The following is a 19003-nucleotide window of genomic DNA, read 5'->3' on the forward strand; positions in this document are numbered from 1 at the left end:
GATCTCCAATCCCAGGTCTTCTCAGGATTGCATTGTACTTTGAAGGTGCCCGGACTACTGTGAAAGTTAAGTTTATAGTTCGGACACGATCCCCTACCCCGACTGTAAATGGGAGTCTGATCTTCCCCAAAGGGTGTGACACACTGTTATTGAAACCTACTAGAGGGATAGAGTCCTCCTCGAGCCTATCTCTTACATCCCTGTCAAATCTGAGGAAACAGTGCTCATATATTACTTCTGGCCCTTATCCCCCATCTACATGTATTCTGGACACCTTATAGCCAGCTATTATGGCTGAGATATTGAGAGGGAGTCGCTGCACCTCGTTTTCCTCCAAGTGTGGCATCAAGATGGGAGCTTTCATGCGGTCTGGGGAGCCCAGAATTCTGGCCTTTACACTTCTAGTGGTATCAAACTCATTCCTTCTTCGAATCACGTCTACATCTGCCCTTCCAGGTTCCCTCACATCTTTCCCTTTGCGGTCCCCTCCTCCTTCCTTAATTTCCTTAACCAAATGGGCCAGTTTACCCGTTTTCACCGCGACCTCTATTTCCTTCTTTAGATACACGCAAATCATCAATTTTATGCCCAAACCCTTTGTGAAAGTCACAATACTCGTTTGGTTGTGCCTTTGGCCCGGGTTTTATGTGTGGCGATCTTGGGAAGGAGCTCTTCACCTTCTCAGTGGCCAGTATTTCACTTGGGGTTTTGGTGAGAGGGGTGAAGCTGTCAGAGTAGGGGGATGAGCCTCTCCCCCGAGGCCTATATGGGGAATACGAGGGCCTCGTTCTATCATGCAACATTCTATCAAAAGCTGGTTTTCTTGAGTAAGGTGTACCTATTTCGGGAGGTTTTGCAACTGGGTTGGCCCTTCGGGGTGGGGTGTCCATCTCCTTAGCTTTGCTAACTGTGTCTTTGCCCCTGACAAAGGCTCCGACTCTGTCCATGAGATTGTCAAATGAGTGTGGGAACTCCTCCCCCAGCTTCTCGCATAATTGTGCATGTTTTAGCCCGTTGATGAAACTGCTGATCTTCATGACCCTCGGGACGTCCTTGATGTTCATGCTTTCCTTGACAAACCTTTCCATGTATTGATCTATTCGCTCATTGTCCCTCTGCCTTATGTGCAAGATTTCGTTTGGGTTCTTGACCACTTTCGTTTGCTGACCAAAGTTCCTGAGGAACTTTTCACTTAGCTCTTCATAGCTGTCGATCCATCCGGGGTGAAGGCTGTCAAACCAGAGCCTGCCTCCCTCCGTCAGGGTCTGCACAAACATGAGGCACCAAACCAGCATGGGCCACCGTCCCAACTGCCCTGCACCCCTGAAGGCATGGAGATGATCCTCAGGATCTCTAGTCCCGTCATACCTGTCGAAGTTTGGAGGTAGCTTTGTCTTAGGGGCATGGGTGCTTCAGCAATTATTCTAGTGAACTTTGAAATTTCAGTTAAGTCCCTGGGGAGGTAGGGTTGATCCAGACCATCACCGCCTTGATTTTCCTTCTCCTTTTCTTTTCCTTTTTGTCTCTTCCCTGTAATGAGATCTTCCCTCTTTTCCGAGGACATCTGTCTAAGGGCCGTCATGAAAGTCTCAAGTGGGTTATTTCCACTGCTCTTATTTTGTGGATCCACCCCTTCCTGTTTGGAAAGTGTGTCGAAGGAGAGTCTAGCTCTGAGGCTGTCAAGTTTTTCTTGTCTTTCTAGATCCTCGAGACACTTTTTTAGCTTCTCCTTGTGCATGGCAACGAAATCCGGAGTGATGGCCTCCTCCCTTTCCAGAATTTCTACTTGGTTCTCGTTTTCTTCTTCATGAGTTATATCTTCCACTGCGACCTTATCATGGTCGTTCTGTACCGTCTGGATGGTACGTGAACTGGGTGGAGTAGTCATATTGCTTCTTGTAAAACGAATTATCTCGACGCCGGAGTTTCAGTGTGGAAACACTAGTTAGACTACTATCCCACGGATGGCGCCAATGTCGAATACCCAAATCCCTGATGATGTTCAAAGGGGTCTTCGCTGACGTCAAGATATCCTGGCCTTCGTCGCTACAAAAAAGTAAACCGTTAGCCTCGTCACGAGGGCCCCGGGAGGGGGATCCATACCAAGCTCCGGCGTGAGAATAAGTAAACTTGTCGGAGAGTTGGAGGAGCTTATTCCGATGAGTGTGATCACCGGAATGTTTCCTCTAAGGTGTGAATCTAATAAATTTGTGTGTGTTCAATGTACGAGAATGTTGGTCGGAATAAATGAGAGAGAAGTAAATGAGAGAGCTTTAAATGTGATACCTTGAACCTTCTGTGATCACCGTTCCTTGCTCTTATATAACCATCAAACCTTATTTCCCATGTGAGATATTTTAGTGAGATGATCCGACGGATTCCGAGAGTCTTCGGGGGGCTCAGACACATGTCTGACCCCCAACGGTAAGATGGCAGCCTCATTAAATGATTTCCGGCTAGGAAGTACACTTTCCAGCCAGAGATCCTTTTCTAATCAAGTATTAAATGTTGTCTATGCCTTCTGATCCTTTTTCCCGCTCATTTTGTGTAAGGAAAACCTTAATGGGCAAGGTAAGTTGCTGTTGGGCTTGTATCTTGTTGGGCCCACGCGATAGTAGCCCAAGACGGGTAAATGGGGCAACCCATAGGCCCGTCGTCAGCAACCATAGTCATAAACACTCACACAACTCCTGCATTTAATCGGCCCATCATGGAAAATAATCAAACAACTTCGGCCTACTTGTACAAATTGCATTCAAACATTACGACCCCTAATAACACAGTTTCAATAATTCTAATAACCTATAACTTCACTACCCAATTCCATCACCATATTCGGTTACATCTTGGCCCACATTCAACAACAATTTATGTAACATAATTATTTTCATAATTATTTTCATAATTATCTATCTTTAACAAGCAATCATTCGCATACACATCTAAATCCGATTGATTCGAAATAACATTGAAGTCCAATTGTTCTAACCATGCGTCCATCTGTTCATTAAAATCAAGGTTCCATTAAACTAATATATGTTCTTAAATGGACGATTACGTGCACACACATCAGAACGGTTATCATAGCAATCGATCATTACATGGGACTTGTTAATGCTAGCATGAATCCTACATCATGAATTTAACATCACTGACAATCCTCATATAATCACATAAATCAAATTCATCTAATAATAGTTCATGCCATAATATTATACTAACAATCTATCGATCCCAAAATGCAAATCTACTCATCCAATCACATTATGTACAGTTTCTAAAACAACCTATAATCAAACTTAATTTAACCAGACCATACTCCATGCTTTGAACTCTCATGCACTAGTATAGCATAACACGTATCACACATGTACAAGAACAACTATTAAGGAATAACATAAACATGAATCTACAAACCAGTAGCTTGTTCGAATTGGATGATGTCTCGAGGGGGGGGGGGGTCTCCTGCCGCACGCACACTTAGGAAGGGGGTAGGGTTTTGTTTGCATAAAAGTTATGAAGGATCATACGTACAACCACATAATAAAGGGTTAGGATGTTCGGGTCTTACTTAGCCGCAATGGGCTTAAGCCCAAAACGTTGGGATTGGCTGCCATAAATAGGTGGGTAAGTGGTTTGGGGTTTTTAATTCCATTGGATTTGCTTCGGGCTTCAAAGGTTTGGGTTTGGGCCTTAGGGTTTACGGAAGCCCATAATGCTTTAAAAGAATGTGCAGCCGAGTAGGAAGGGTGTGTGACCCGGGAATTATGTGCGGCTTTACTAATCACATACATACATTCTATTCTCGAAACCCATAGACTCATAATCATTTAATAAAACACAACTATAACAATTTCACACCATAGCACAAGATCACAACGTATAACGAAATATAGATAGAAATGATGCGAATATGATTAACCTCGGAAATTCGGGTTGTCACACCAATTAATAGTCACTATACCAAATGGTAAACATTCTTCACAGGTATCAATGACTACCCTACCATCTTCAAAATTTTGTGATCTCATCATCATATCTAATATGTAAATCATCCGATGGTGTCCCCAAACAACCCGTATTTGTCGTTAAAAACTCGAAAAAAAAATTCAATTACCAAATTTTTTATGGACACTTGTCTCGTCACCACTATCAAAAAATGCCTTTCGTGCGGATGTATCTACATTCGTGCGTAGGTCGAAATTCAATATTAATCAATCTTATGGTCTCAATTTTACTTTTTGTCTGTGAGTTGGCCATTTATTTAATGTTTTACGTCTAAAATCACCTAAAATCCATAATTGATGAGCGTAGGTGATTCAATCAACTGTTAGATCGATTGAATCAATACCGTAGCTCTGATACCAATTCAAAGTTCCGGATCGGGCGGGTTTAGATGGAAGTTTGGATAGGATAGAACTAATTCGGTAGAATTCTTGTTAGATTAGTCATAAGTCGAATGATTCCATTCATAACAACAGAGTTTACATCGTTTACAAGTTGTAGACAAAATTTCTCTAGCATTTCCGCTCTAGCGTAACGGTTCGCATTTTTGTACTTTTCTTATTTAGACAGTTGTAATCGTATTTCTATTTTTGGAAACTTGTAATCATATCGTATCCATAAATCATTTCCAATCTTGTAATCCAATGCTTTGATCATAATGGAAATTCATTTTTATACATATACTTGTTACATAGTTGTGTTATCCGCAATCATCCGCCGAATACATGTTTATACACGAAGGTCGAGACTCGAAATACTTGAGATTATTAACCACACATGCATATACTCATACTATACTTTATTACACTTTGAATACCTAAAAACGGGCTAAAATGCAAGTTTACGGCATAAAATATCATAATTACAAAGTGATGTGTGTAAAATGCAACATATAAATTACATCAAATGAGGCATAAAACTAACCCTTTTTAAGTACTAATGTTGGAAAAAGAGTGTTTTTGTCTTCCTTTTGTATTTTCAGGATTAAATGAGCTCAAATTCACAAAAGAAGCAAAAAGACAGCTAATTCTAACATAAATACAAGAAAAGGAACAAAAGTAGACTGCCCGAACCCTCAACGGCATCCTCCCAAGCAAAGAAGAGAAAACAGAAGCCTGAACACGCCCCGTGCTCAGCCAGCACGGGGCCGTGCCCAAGAAGCAGCAGAAAAGACAAACCTGTAGAAGCTTCTATTGCCCACCACGGGGCCGTGTCCAGTGAGCACGGGGGCGTGGCAAAAGTACAGCAGGCGCATTAATTGTAATTGCGAATTACAATTAATGAAGAGAGAGAGTGTCAGACGGGCACGGGGCCGTGTCCAGCGGACACGGGGCCGTGCCCAGCCTTCTGTTCAGCCTATAAATAGGAGTGCTTGGTTTCATTCCAACTCATCCCTTGGCACACCACCTCTCTCACACTTCATCCACCACCCACCACCACCATAACACCATCATCCACCACCATCATCCATTGTCCATCGTAGAGTGTGTGAGTCGTCTCGGGATCCAAGATTGATCGTAAGAGTTCTTGACAATCAAGGCCATGTTTGCCTAAGTCTCTTACATCACTTGGTGAAGACAAGTGTTTAGTATAATACTTTTTATTTTTAATCTTTTGCACTTTTTATTTGGTTTTGTATTAATGACTTTAATAACTAGTTGCTTATGTTGAAGGTGATCTTTCCTTATCGTTTGTCCGTGGTGTCTTGGCATTATTTTACTGTCTATATAAAATAAAAGATTTTCACCATTCATATCTCCACGGTCTATATGGAGGTATGTTGGCTACCTGGTCGGGGGTTAAGGGAACGGTTTGGTAAGGGTCTTGCCCTTGTTCAGTGTTTAGAGGTCTTGCAAGGGACCTGGGTCAAATTTAGTAGGATCTCCTTCAATGCCCATAGGTATTGGATGGCGGGGATCCAAACTCTTTGACCCCCTCATAAGTTAACTACTATTAATACTATAACCCGGCTATTTAGGACTGTATCCCTGCTGACTCAGACTACTTAGCCGAGGGTAACGTCACCGCCAAAAGCGGGGCCTACCACAATTTGCATTAATAACTTAATTCATTATCTTCCAATAATCCAACCCTTTAGGATTGTATCCTTGCTGACTCAAACTACTGGGTTGAGGGTAACGTCGCCTTCAAAAGAGGGGCCTACTACAATAACTAAGATAATCTCTTAAACAAGTGCAAAAGTGCGAAAATAATCAAAGGTTATACTAATACACGAGTCGGATCCAAGTGATTCATCTTGTCTATCTGTTTTTATTTATTTTTATTTTTCAGCATTTAGTTAGTTTTTATTTTTCTAGTTTAAAAACCTTTTTTCTAACTTTTTGATTTGATTAGACGTTGAGGATCAACCGGTACTAAAAGCTCTTGTGTCCTTGGACAACCTCGGTATCTTACCAACACTATACTACGTCCACGATGGGTGCACTTGCCCATATGTGTGTTTAGTGTTAGTAAATATCGTGTTTTATAAATTTAAAACTTGGCTAAAAGTGTAAAAGGGCTTAAAATATATATTAAAAATATAACACACTTCACGCACATCACAAAGTTCATGGACAAAAATGGACATTTTCAGAAAATACTCCATAGCGCCACGTGGGAGATCCCAGGGTATCTCCAGCGACGCGCATGAGAGGTCGATCTGCAGCAAAACACTGCCAGCTCACAGGTTGGTCCATCTTTGTCAGCTTTTTCACCACCAATCACCTCCTAACTCATTTAACTCTAAGCCTAATCAACCCCATTATAAATAGGAGCCTCCATACACTCCTAAACACTTAATTCACTTCCAAATCTTCTTGTTTGCTCTCTAATTTGCAAGACGTGGCAGAAAGTTACAAGAATTCTAAGTGAGTTTTAGCTCACTTCTCTTCTTATTTATTTATGTTTTCTTCTTTCATTCTACTTGGATAACCTCTAGGAAGGTTTTCACAAGTTTGTTATGGCAAACTAAGGTGAAACCTCACCACATTTGAGGTTCAAACTAGAGTTAAAATTCTGCTTTCTTTTATTCTTTTGTATCTTGCATTTCTTGATCAAAACTTGGTTGAATCTTGCACCCATCAAGCTCCAACTAAGTTCATTGTTGTGGGTTTGTGTTGTGGTTGATTTCCACTGAGAAACAAGTTCAACAACTCTTTTAAATTATGCTCATACATGTTCCAAGTGTTGAAACCATACAAGATTCACCATTTTCAATATGCATGAACTTGTGTTTTGGTAGAAGTGTGAATCGTGGGAGCCATGGCTTTCCAAACTAGTTCCACTACCTCACTTGTGGACTTGTGTATGAACATCCAAGTAGTTTCAAGACTCAAAGCAACACAACCCTGCCGCACATCCAACATTTACCATGATGGGTATGGAACACCCGGGTTGATTTTACTTGGCTACTTGGCAAAATTAGTTAGTTATGTTATTCTTATTCATGACCAACCGGGTTTATAAACTATGTTGATAAACTTTGTGCTTTGATAAATTCATACAAAGAGGTTTAATGGATGTTAATCATCCTACCTCCATGCTTGACATACATAACTTCTATGATTACACACGATGGACTAAATAATAATATAATCAATATGATATAAAATATAAATTATATATATATATATATCTAGCCGAATTCATGATACTAACCGGTTTATGGTTAGGTGCTATGAACTTAGGTTATTTTGTCTTTGTTCTAAATTCCTCGTTTTTTATTCTAATGGGCAAGTTAGGACCCATAAAATCACATAAAAACTTAATGTCAAAACGAGTGTTTAGATGAGATATATTTTCGCATGCATATACTTTTTTATACGTAATTTCGAATCCGAATCCTTAGCCAAAATCCGCATACTCACACACTTTCGTTTCCCCATTGTAGGGTAACATCGGTGTTCCAACTCTCAACGTTCGTCAAACTCATGGATTAATCGGAAAGCTAGCAAAACCGTGAGTGTACACAACCCCTTTTTACATTTTGTCACTTTTGGTGCAATATGTATACCTTATGAAACTCACACAATCACATACTTTATGCTTAAACACAATCAAACAATCCGACATACATGCTTAATACCTTATGCTAGGAACTCAAGCATGCTAGAACTTATTTGCATTATGCTATGTCATTAACTTCGATCAAGCCTCCCTTAACATGTATAGCACTAGAGGATTAACGCATCGCCCGTATTCTTGAGGTCATGTTAAATAAAAAAACGGTCTTATCATTGCTAGGATAAGATTACGCTAGCGGGAAACTTTGGGTTGACAAGTAGGAGTTGCATGCTAGTATTGTCTTGATATGTTCTAGATTACGTTTATTCCATGTGGATTCATTAACCCTTTTTTACTTATATTAGTAAACAAACTTGTATGCTCGCCAATGCTTTATGTGTTGACATGTACTTTAATACGTATTTCAGGAAATTGATGATGATGATGATGAACGATATCTAGTAGGGAGACTAGAAACGCACCTTTAAATTTTAGTACTTGTTGTAATTTGATTTCTTGTTATATGTTGTCTTAATTTGCTTTCGAACAATGTACTTTGAATTTAGTGATGAAATGAAATATTGATTTTAAATACTTGTCGCAAAATAGTGTTATGAAATCTCTTGCAATCTTGTTTTCGTCTCATTTCGATGTTTCCACCAATCGGTTGGGGTGTGACAGATTGGTATCAGAGCCATAACTATAGGGAATTAGGAAAATTGCCATAATTTGACCTAGTCTATAGTTTAAGTACCCAACTTGACCATTCTTGAAGTCTCATGATTAAAATACTTGCATTCTTCCTATTTTGCTTCTTATCTCTTCTCTTGTCATAAGTTATACATGTCTTCCCTAAGGCTAACAAAATACACACATGAAGACGTGAAGACACTCGCATTTCACAAACGACACGATATTCACCAAAAGTAGGCGCGAAAACCCACAACTTTTGGTGAAGTCCCTCAATCCGCCTATTCGATTTTTCATAAAATTACGCCATCAAGTTAGGAGTGAAATCCACATCTTGATGGAAAACTTTTTATTCATACTCTAGTGGACCCTTACCAATGAGTCAGGATTTACTTCCTTGGCCCGTTCGGTGAGTACTAACCACACTTAGGGTACGATGTTGCCAAGTTATGGGTGAAACCCGTATCTTGACAACTAGTCCAACTCCGCGATTTTCAATTCCGCCAAAGTCTCGAACTTTCGGTTGACTAGGGACATGTCGTAACCGGAAGGGTAAATGTCATTAACCACTCCTCGGTGAGAGTATTCTACCTATTAGGCCAAATCATGTTTCCTTAACTCGAGAGAACTTTCGATCACTTTGGAATAGTCTTAGTTTCGTTCCGAGACATTCCAAGTTTTACATTGAATCTCTTTTATGTTATATCCATTTTAATGTATTTTTATAATTGATACCTCGTTCGTTTCAAAACCGAAGCACGAATCGCACGTTACCCGCAATCTAAAACAACATTAATGCTCGAGAACAAACTAAATTTACATTCCTTTCATCTTTATTCGTAATTATACAATGTGAATACGTGTTATACTTGTGCAAACTATGTGAAACCTACATGTTACGTGAAAATACTATTATGCTCATCCATGTAAAACCAATATGATTTTCTAAAACATACTATGATCAAGTCTCATCCTTTCTCCTATTTCGATCTTTTAGATGTCTTCCAACCGTTTCTTAAACTCCAAGAGAAGCTCCAAGTCCAACTCCGACGCTAGGTCCAAGAAAAGGGATGATGAAGTTCATGGCCAAGCAAACGGCCAAGGTTATTCCGGATATTGTGAGCAGCATCCAAACCACCAACAATGTCGAATCCCCTCATGCCTCGGTTGAATCCAAATTTGACCCACCCAAGTCAACCTTCACGTTCAAACAATTCAACTCGTGTAACCCAATGCCGTTGACAGGCAAGGAAAGAGCGACGAAGATGCACCGATGGTTCGATGCCATGGAAGTCACTTTTCGTCACAGTAGGTGTCCCAAACACCTTCGCACCACCAACGCCACCGGCGTTTTCCGATCGAGGGCAGTTGATTGGTGGACGGTCGGGCGGAATGCGCGTGGTGACGATGCAACCTATGCGTTGACTTGGACCGAGCTCAAAAAGCTCATGAAGGACGAGTTTGTCCTCCCTACGAGCTCCAACAACTCAAAAACGAGTTTTGGAATATCAAGCAAGTCGGGAGCGACAATACCGGCCTTACCGCTAGGTTCAAGCAACTTAGATTCACTAGAAAAAAACACATACTAATGTGGTGGTACTTGTTTCAACTGGTTTTGGTTGTTCATGAGGTGGTACTTGTTTTGGTTATATGTTTTGGTAAATGCGGAGTTTTTTTTAGTAGTGGTTGAAATTGAGGCAAGTCTTGTGACTCTTGTCTACATCCCAGTTCCCACCCTCCCCAAACCCATCAATAGCCTCGCTATGAATGAGATTTTATTAGATATGTTATTGTTCGAATAATAACTTTTAAAACAGCCTTAAAATTAACTACAAAAGATTCACTAGAAAAAAACACATACTAATAACATTTACATATATTAAAATCACAATGAAATGAACAGTGAATCAGCCCCGGTATAAAACCTACTACACCCCACCCACCACCGATTGCATGCGAGACCGCCGACTACACACGAGAGAGAACAATCAGAGAGATCAGAAAGAACGAAGGAGAGAGAGAACGGTTGCCGGCCATGTTCCCGTGTTTGTGCCGGAACGGCGGCGTCGCCTATTACTGGTGGTGCGGTGCCGCGGTGGTGACTAGAGGGATTTTCGGTGTGCGGTGGTGCCGGATTCAGTGTGCGGTTCCGGTGGTCACGGAATTAGGGTGCGGTTCTGGTGGCGACGGAATCAGGGTGCGTTTTCGGTGGTAATTATCAGTGTCATTAGGGCTCCGGCGAATTAGGGTTCTAGCGGAGTTAACAGGTTTCTTGAAGGCGGCGATTAGGGTTCAGCGAGTAGAGTATGGCTGGTGACAAGTCGAATGGAGTAGACAGCCGTTCAAGTTCAGTTCATACAGGTAACCTGACTATTGTTATCCGTCTGTATTAGTAGTTCCGCCATGAACGGTCACGGCATGGTGGCGATTCAGGTTGTCATATGGTTATTGTTCCTGGTTATCACTATGTTCTTCGATATCTAATTTTTAAGGAAGAAAACTGATAGAAGAAGGCCATCTGCAATCACTAATCCCCTTCTGGGCTTCTTATTTAGCGAGGTATATTGTTTGATGAATGTTGGATTTGTGTAGACTATTGGTTCTGGCCATTTTCTGTGTGTTTGAAAGTGTCTTCGCCAAACTGTATATTTCTACATACAACCATTAATATTGTGTTGTTTACCAAGTTTGATTATTATTGTTATACTCCTAGCAATCATATTCATGACGCTAAATATTTTGTATTACAGCTATAACTATACTAGAAGGTGGAAAAATGGAAGTTAGATCATGAGTATTGCAAATGGAAGCTTGATCATGGGAAGAAAATGTTGCATGTAAGTGATTTGAGTTCATATGTATGTGATGTGTTCGCGTCTGTCGCCGCCGTCTGTGCCGGTAACGCGCGGACTGGATTTGCCGCGATTTTGTTGGCTGGAATGTTTGTTTCGGCTCTGGTTGTCGGCTTTGTGGCGATCTACGCCGCGCCGTTCGCGGTGGCACCGACGCCGTTTGTTAGAGATGTGTTGTTTTATTTGACTGCTGCTTTGTTTTTGTTTTAATAATTGAAGGTTTTGAACAGTAACTAGGGGTGTTTTAGGAATTTCAATATAAATGAGACGTTGTTGCTCTCAATACCTCCACCGCTTCATATACCTCCGCCTTGCTTTATCCTGCAACACATTAGGGTTCACTCTCTCATGAAAATCCATCTGAAACAATACCTCCAACGGCTGACTGAACTACCAGATGTTTCTGAGACGAATTGGTACTCTCTCACGACAGCCGCTAACCCGGCGACTCTAGCGACGGTGGTGGCTGATGGTGGTCTAACCAAAGATGACCCAGGGCTCCGCCGTGAACCCTATTGGTGAAGCCGGTTTGGTCAATCGGACGCTACGCGTTAGCGGCGATACAATCGTTACCGATTTTCCCTGCGCATACATCATAAGACAATATGGTTTCGCCGTTGAGATCGGTAAACAGTGAGAAAGGGGGTCACGAGGAGGTACATGATTGGTTCGGTTACCGGAGAGAGATAGTTGATAAGGGTGAGAAAGATAAAAATAAAGACATTGTTGATTTGTTGCCATCGGATCCGTTTGGGATGGATATTGATATTAGTATCACATTTACGGCGATTACGGGATGGTTTGGTGATTTGGTACTCGAGTATGGGGATCGTATGAGGAATAAGGTTGTGAATCATACAGAGGATTATAGAGTGTTTGCTGGTTTTAACTTCTTTTGGAACAGTACTATGAAGTTTCAGTCGTTTCCGACCAATTTGATGTACCATGATCAACATACTAAGGGTTTTGATCGTGTAAGTGAAAGCGTTGTTGTCACGAAATGCGGAGAGTCTGTAAATGAGTTTGCTGTTTGTCCTGATGTTATTGGAGGAGATCCTCATGACGCGTTCGTTCTAGCTCTTAGTTATCTGGGAATGAAAGATCTTTTTATGGTGGAGTGTTCGTAACGATTCTCTATTATGGAGAAATCTTAGCCACTGAATGAGAGAATAACTGATGATATTCTTGTCCGGTTGACAAACCGTGCTGAAGGTAATCTACGGTTTCTAAGCTTTAATAAAATGCCCAAAAATCACAGATGATGGTCTGCGGCGCGTATTGAAAACAAATCCAAAATCGACCAAGCTCAGTAATTTCTACATTGGTTATTGGTATATGTTATTTAATATAGTTTGCATACTATGTCTATTAATTAATGTTGACCTTTAAATTGTCCTTAAGGAACACACATTGCAATAGTTATACATGATTTTTATGACAACTTATTAATATTGAAATACTTTCTTTCTATTATTTCCAATTCAAATGCATGAATCGTATACGTGAGTATTCCATTTGTTTAGAAGAAGATACATCATGTGTTTTCTTTTTCTTTTTTTTTTTTCTTTCAAAATGCAAATTGTTGAGTTTTTGTAGATCGAATTGGAAACGAATAATAGTTGATTTTCCTTTGACCATTACAAGCACATGAACAAATATGTTGACAAAAAATAATACAGGGGCAAGATCAATTTTTTCTTTGCTTAAAAGTCGTATTTTAAACCATCAGGCCCGTATGGTTCGTGAAATTAACTGGAATTTGAATTGGAAAACATTTCGTCAAAATATTTATGTTATTTTTAAAAATGATTACCAAAAAATATTTGTTTCTGGGACTGGTCAACTTGCAGTCAAAATATACAGTACAAAGTTACAAACTACCACATATATGTTCGGTTTCTTGTATATTTTTATAATGCTATTATCTTTTAGTGCAGTTGTTCATTCCTGGATGCACAAGACTTGGTATAGAGGGTATATTGAATAATCTGAAAGCTTTCAACTCAAGTACAGAAACTGCTGGAATAAAACACATAAGAACAGGTGGATTTTACGGCATAACACTTAGGGGCTGTTTGGCAACATCTGAATGGTTAAGTGCTGAACCAGTAAGAGGTCTGAACCATTAAGTGCTGAATCAGTAAGAGGTTTGAACCATTAAGAGCCTGTATAATGCTTAATTGTTCAGAGACAAATGTCTGACCAATTCAGATTAAAGGTCTTAACCATTCAGACTCTGTATAAATCTTAACCATTCAGAGGCAAATGTCTGAATCATTCAGACATTTGCTTGTGAAACAAACAGTCTGAACCATTAAGTGCTGAACCAGTAAGAGGTCTGAATCATTAAGAGCCTCATTAAGAGGTAAACAAACAGCCCCTTAATCATTATGAACAGTTGAATTTGTTGGGAGTTCAGAATAACAAGCACATTCCACACTATTATATTTATCACCGGGCGAACTTGCATGCACCATGTGACGACGATCGCGCTTTAGATGTTGAAATCTGCCCGAGATGCCAGAATTTGAGGCTCGTCTACGACTGTCCAGCTGGTGGTTGTCGACCTAAAGATGAATGTCGGGCTTGCATAATCTGCATTCCTAGGTGTGCTGATTGTGGGCGGTGTGTACATAATAGTGAATATGAAGAAACGTTTTCGTTGTATCTTTCTTCAGAATGTTTGAAACAGTTGCCTAGGTGTCAAGAGCCACATGGCTAGGTGGGCGGGTCAACGCTTTTATTGAAGGAGGATAAAAGCCCGTTTCGGTATGTCGTGTTAGTGAATCCCCTATCGCTTTGTTGATCGAAGACAAAAGAGGTAACACGAATATACAAAATCGCTTTGTAATGTAAAACGTACATGATATAACACCAAGAACGACCTGGTTGAGCGCGCCGCAACGCGGCGCTATTTATAAAACTAGTTTTACTTAAAAAGTACATGCATTTTATATAATAACAAATATTAAAAGACCTCATGAATAGTAACCTAATTAAACAACATTTTAATACTACCTTTTTTCCTTTTTTTCTCCAGATTTACAAACCAAACTCAAGTCTGAAGTGATTATTGATGTACTAGATGTTAAATCAAATTTGATTTATTAAATTTGTATTATTTATTTTAATATAATTCTAAATATCAAAGTTAATTTATTATTTATTTAAGTCTAGATAAATTTTATTAAGGAAAGTTTTTATATTTAGTTATAAGAATATGTTATTTATTTATTTTTTTATTCTTTTGATCCAAAATACTCAAACCTTGGGTTTTTTTTTCGATTAATATAAACGGAGGACCTCTGCTAGTTAATAACTACAAATATTGTCACCATTGATGATAGTTAATTTGCATAATCCATATAGATCATAGATCACGACTAAATAAAATAAAATGACACTAAAAGTGACAACTTGATCCAAAAACTAAAAATCTAAGATATAAAACTTGTTTTCAACATGACAACTTAAAATATAAATCAAACCAAAACCATGCTCTCATCCTTAACAAATCAAACATCAAAAACATAAACATTAATTCTTTTATGTCCTATCCTAAAAACAGCATTTTGGATCATAAGAATTTAGAGACTTAGTAGAAGAAACCAAGAACTTTACCACCAACATTCTTCCTCCTAGCTTCTTCATGGTCCATGATCCCAGCTGATGTTGTCAAGACAATGTACCCAAACTGCACATTTTATCATGTCATATTAAAATGTCAGTGAAACAAGTTTAACCAATTTCCTATGTTCACTAAAGATTGATCAAAACTACATCAACCGGGTTGAAAGAGCAAAGCAAAACAATTTACAAAAAGCAGCTAAAATGGGTTGAAAGTCGCCCAAAATTATATATAATGCACAAAAACTTGGAATCATTAACTCAAGAAAGCGTTGCATTTGACACGATGCGTTTACACATTATAACTGTGTAGTTAAAAAGCTTGCGCCCAAGCGAAGACCACCAAAACTGCTTTGAATGCAAGAAGGCACAAAAGGTGTCAGAACCAGAAAAATCAGTCCAAACCGGAAAAAAAAAAAAAACTAGTTTTAAAAGGTCAGAAACCGCCTAAAACCAGTCTAAACAAGCTGAAAACGGGTCTCAAACGACAGCCAAGGGTATGCGCTTTTTGCCTGTCTAGGCAGCAGACTCACTCTTTGCGCCTTGAGGTTTTAACTACCTAACGTCATGAAAAGTTTGAAGATTCTGAATGATAATGTCTTGGGTGTACCCAACATGCTAGCCAACCCGTCTAGTATGACACCTACAACTTGTTATGCATGTAAGTCTAACCTGTCTGGAAGGAAGAAGTCTAGCAGTCCAGGGCTCAATTTCCTTCACTCCAACATCAAAACGTGGACTAATGACTCCACATTTGTTCAAACGCCCATTCAGTTCAACAACAATCTTTCCTGATCTGTGGTCATCAACATATTCAAACTCACCGATGTAACCTGCATAGTAGATCATAAACCCATATCATCTAACAATGTTATAATATTTGCATTTTATTACATAATAAAACATTGCAAATGGGTATTGCTACAGTTAATCAAGGAGAAAAGAACAAAGATCAAACCATGCTTTTGCATGACCATAAGAAACTTGATGATCACTTTCGAAGAAGGCCTAATCATGACCTGTCTCTTCCCCCTCTTCTCAGCATTGTACATGCTCTTAAGAGCATCGTTCAATACGCTAACTCTCACCATCCTTACAAGATCAAGAAGCTGCAATAGATTAACAACACCAACAGTTAATAATTTCAGGATCATAAATTCCTAATCACAGTGAAACAACACATTACAAACCCTAACACAATTCAGTTAAAAAACATAAACATTAATCTCATAAAGGTTAATACGGTAAAATATCGGATATCGGTAAAGGACCGATATTTGAAATATAGGTTATCTGGGTGAGATATCGGTGGGATATCAGTAATTTTAATATAATGCAGAATTTATTTATATTGCAATTTAACACCAATAATTCAGTGAAATATCGGTGATATCGGTCAAATATCGGTGATATATCGGTTATATTGGTCAAATATCGGTCAATATCGCCAAATATATTGGTACCGGTATTTTGACCGATAATTGACACTGATATTTTACAAAGTGACTGATATGACCGATATCTCACCGATATTAATTGCATAGATCAACACAAAGCAAAAAATTCAACCTTGCAATGCAACTAAAGCTCCGATTTACCGAAATCGTAAAAACGCAGTTAACAAAAGTATCACACCTGAAAAATCAGCTAACATAACACAGTAACAACCAGAAAATTCACATAATAAACTTCAGCTACAGTCACAATCTATCAACAACAAACATCATGATGAGATCAAATTGCCTACAACAAATTTAATCATCTAAAAAACGCTCGCAAAATCCCTCAATAACTGATTCTAACTAAAATCTACCATTGTTTACAAATCATCAACAACAACATTATGAATTATGAGATCAAATAACCTACAAAACATTCAATCATTCGAGAAAACGATCACAAAACCTAAACCAACTGGTTCTAATCAAAATCTAACGATGTTTACGAAAGCATCAACAGATCGGACAATCAAAACATTGATAACAAAAGATATGATCTGCTAATTGTAGCTGTTTGTACGAATGATTATAGAAGAACGAGAAATTAGGGTTTACCTCGGAGCAAACGGCTGCGGCGACTGCTGAGTGAGGAAGGGATGTACAGAGGCTTCTAATTGAGTTAGGGTTTCGGAATTTATAGAATATAGAGAACTTACTTACCGAGCCCCTCATCTATTGTTTGTATTTAAAAGTCACTCTCTTTTTTCTTTTTAGAACGTCTCCTAATCCATCCATATAAAGTGTGTTTCTTTTTAGAACGTCTCCTACTCCATCCATATAAAGGGTAATTTACTAATTTGTCTTCCAGTGATTTGCTTTAAATTGCACCTTGAAACCCCATTTTCCAATTTTTGTTGTATGGCACCTTGTGGTGGAACTTTATCACTCTCTAACACCTAACTATTAATGCATACTTTCTTCCTCTAAAACAATGTATATGTGCATATGTACATATATCATACTATTCCCCTCTAAATTTGTGCATCACATTTTACGCGCAAATTTACCTAATAATGAAAACGTATGTACAAAGTTATAAAAGAAAGAAAAAGAAAAATAGTTTTCTTGTTTTTGCTTAACCATTCCATCATCAAATTAAAGACTAATCAATGTCAAGATTAAAGCACGAAATTTAAGTTGTACATTTTTGGTGATCTTATCTTACCTCCCTTATCTTCTTCCAAAGGAAATATATCATTTGTAAAAAATAGAATTTTTTGCAGCAGTGAGATGTTACCCGTTATATCCCTAAAACAACCATTATCAACATTCTAGAGGTTGTCAACAGCTCCTCCTAAGTTATCCCTGAAAAATAAGGAGATTACTAAGACATTAGTACCCAGGCCATCGTGGTCCTGGGTATTCCTGAAGCATCAAAATAAGACACTTCCTTTAAACGCATGTCCCCTTTTGTTTTAAGGATTGGTGATGTTGCTGCTTTGTATTTGGGTTTCTAAATTTGTTTCGGTTTAACAAACATGTTTGTTGCCTTCGGTTGAGAAGGCATTCTGATCAACTTGATTTGCTCTTGTAGGCCCTGAAGGACAAACTGATCCTTTCTGTGCTTGATTTTCTTGCACATTTCTTGCAAACGAGAACGAATTTGGATGCCTATACTTGTCGTTTGCAGAGGCCTTTTGTTGTGGAGATTTCTTTGATTCTTCTTGTATTGCTTAGACTACATGTCTTGTTCAGAAATCTCATCTATTTTTCCAAACGCTTTGTTAGCACAGTCAAATGCATATTTTTGACATTTGCCATTATGAGCAGGCTTAACAAAATGCATTTTCCATATCACGAGCCTTTTGAGGACGATTGCCGCCCGTAGATGATCTCGAAGAGCGGGATTGTCTTTGATGTTTAGAGTTCTCCTTTCCTCGTCTTTGATCTGCTTGTTTCGGCTCCCTTTGCTTGCTCTAAACCATTTCATCACAGACAGAAGGTTTAGACTTTTCAGATTGTGTACTTGAAGCCTCGTACACACCAGTCTTCACTTCATCTTTCATATCATCACCTTTGGTAGAATTGGAGAGTTCTGGTTTATCGGATGAAACTCCAGAAACTTCAGCTGAATCATTAGAAGAGTCATCAGCACAAGACGGTTCATCATCCTCTTCTGGCAAATCTGCAATTGACACTTCTTCTACATATGAAGTAGAATCATTAGTATTATTCACACATTTTTGCTTCAATTTAGCATTATTAACGAACTCGGTTTGTTTCACATCCCGTTTGTCAGATGTATAATCACTAGGCTTGCCATACACAATATGGTGTTCGTTTTCAAGTTCTTTATCGGTGTCAGACATTCTTGTATAATTGTGA

General features: G+C 38.9%; 1 protein-coding gene and 1 pseudogene across 1 annotated transcript; one reads left to right on the plus strand and one right to left on the minus strand.

Annotated features, from left to right (window-relative positions):
- The first annotated feature begins 10598 nt into the window (after nucleotides 1-10598).
- On the plus strand, nucleotides 10599-14379 carry LOC110933409 (annotated as a pseudogene).
- A 590-nt stretch (nucleotides 14380-14969) lies between these two features.
- Nucleotides 14970-17390, minus strand: LOC110936430 (40S ribosomal protein S15a). The gene is made up of 4 exons (XM_022178812.2): nucleotides 17234-17390; nucleotides 16138-16288; nucleotides 15852-16012; nucleotides 14970-15246 (listed from the first exon to the last, which is right to left on the minus strand). The coding sequence occupies exons 1-4, from the start codon at nucleotides 17348-17350 to the stop codon at nucleotides 15148-15150; spliced, it is 528 nt and encodes a 175-aa protein (XP_022034504.1). The 5' UTR covers nucleotides 17351-17390; the 3' UTR covers nucleotides 14970-15147.
- Between the last annotated feature and the right edge of the window lie 1613 nt (nucleotides 17391-19003).

Source organism: Helianthus annuus, chromosome 4 (genome assembly GCF_002127325.2).
Source record: "Helianthus annuus cultivar XRQ/B chromosome 4, HanXRQr2.0-SUNRISE, whole genome shotgun sequence".
Classification (NCBI taxonomy): Eukaryota; Viridiplantae; Streptophyta; class Magnoliopsida; order Asterales; family Asteraceae; genus Helianthus; species Helianthus annuus.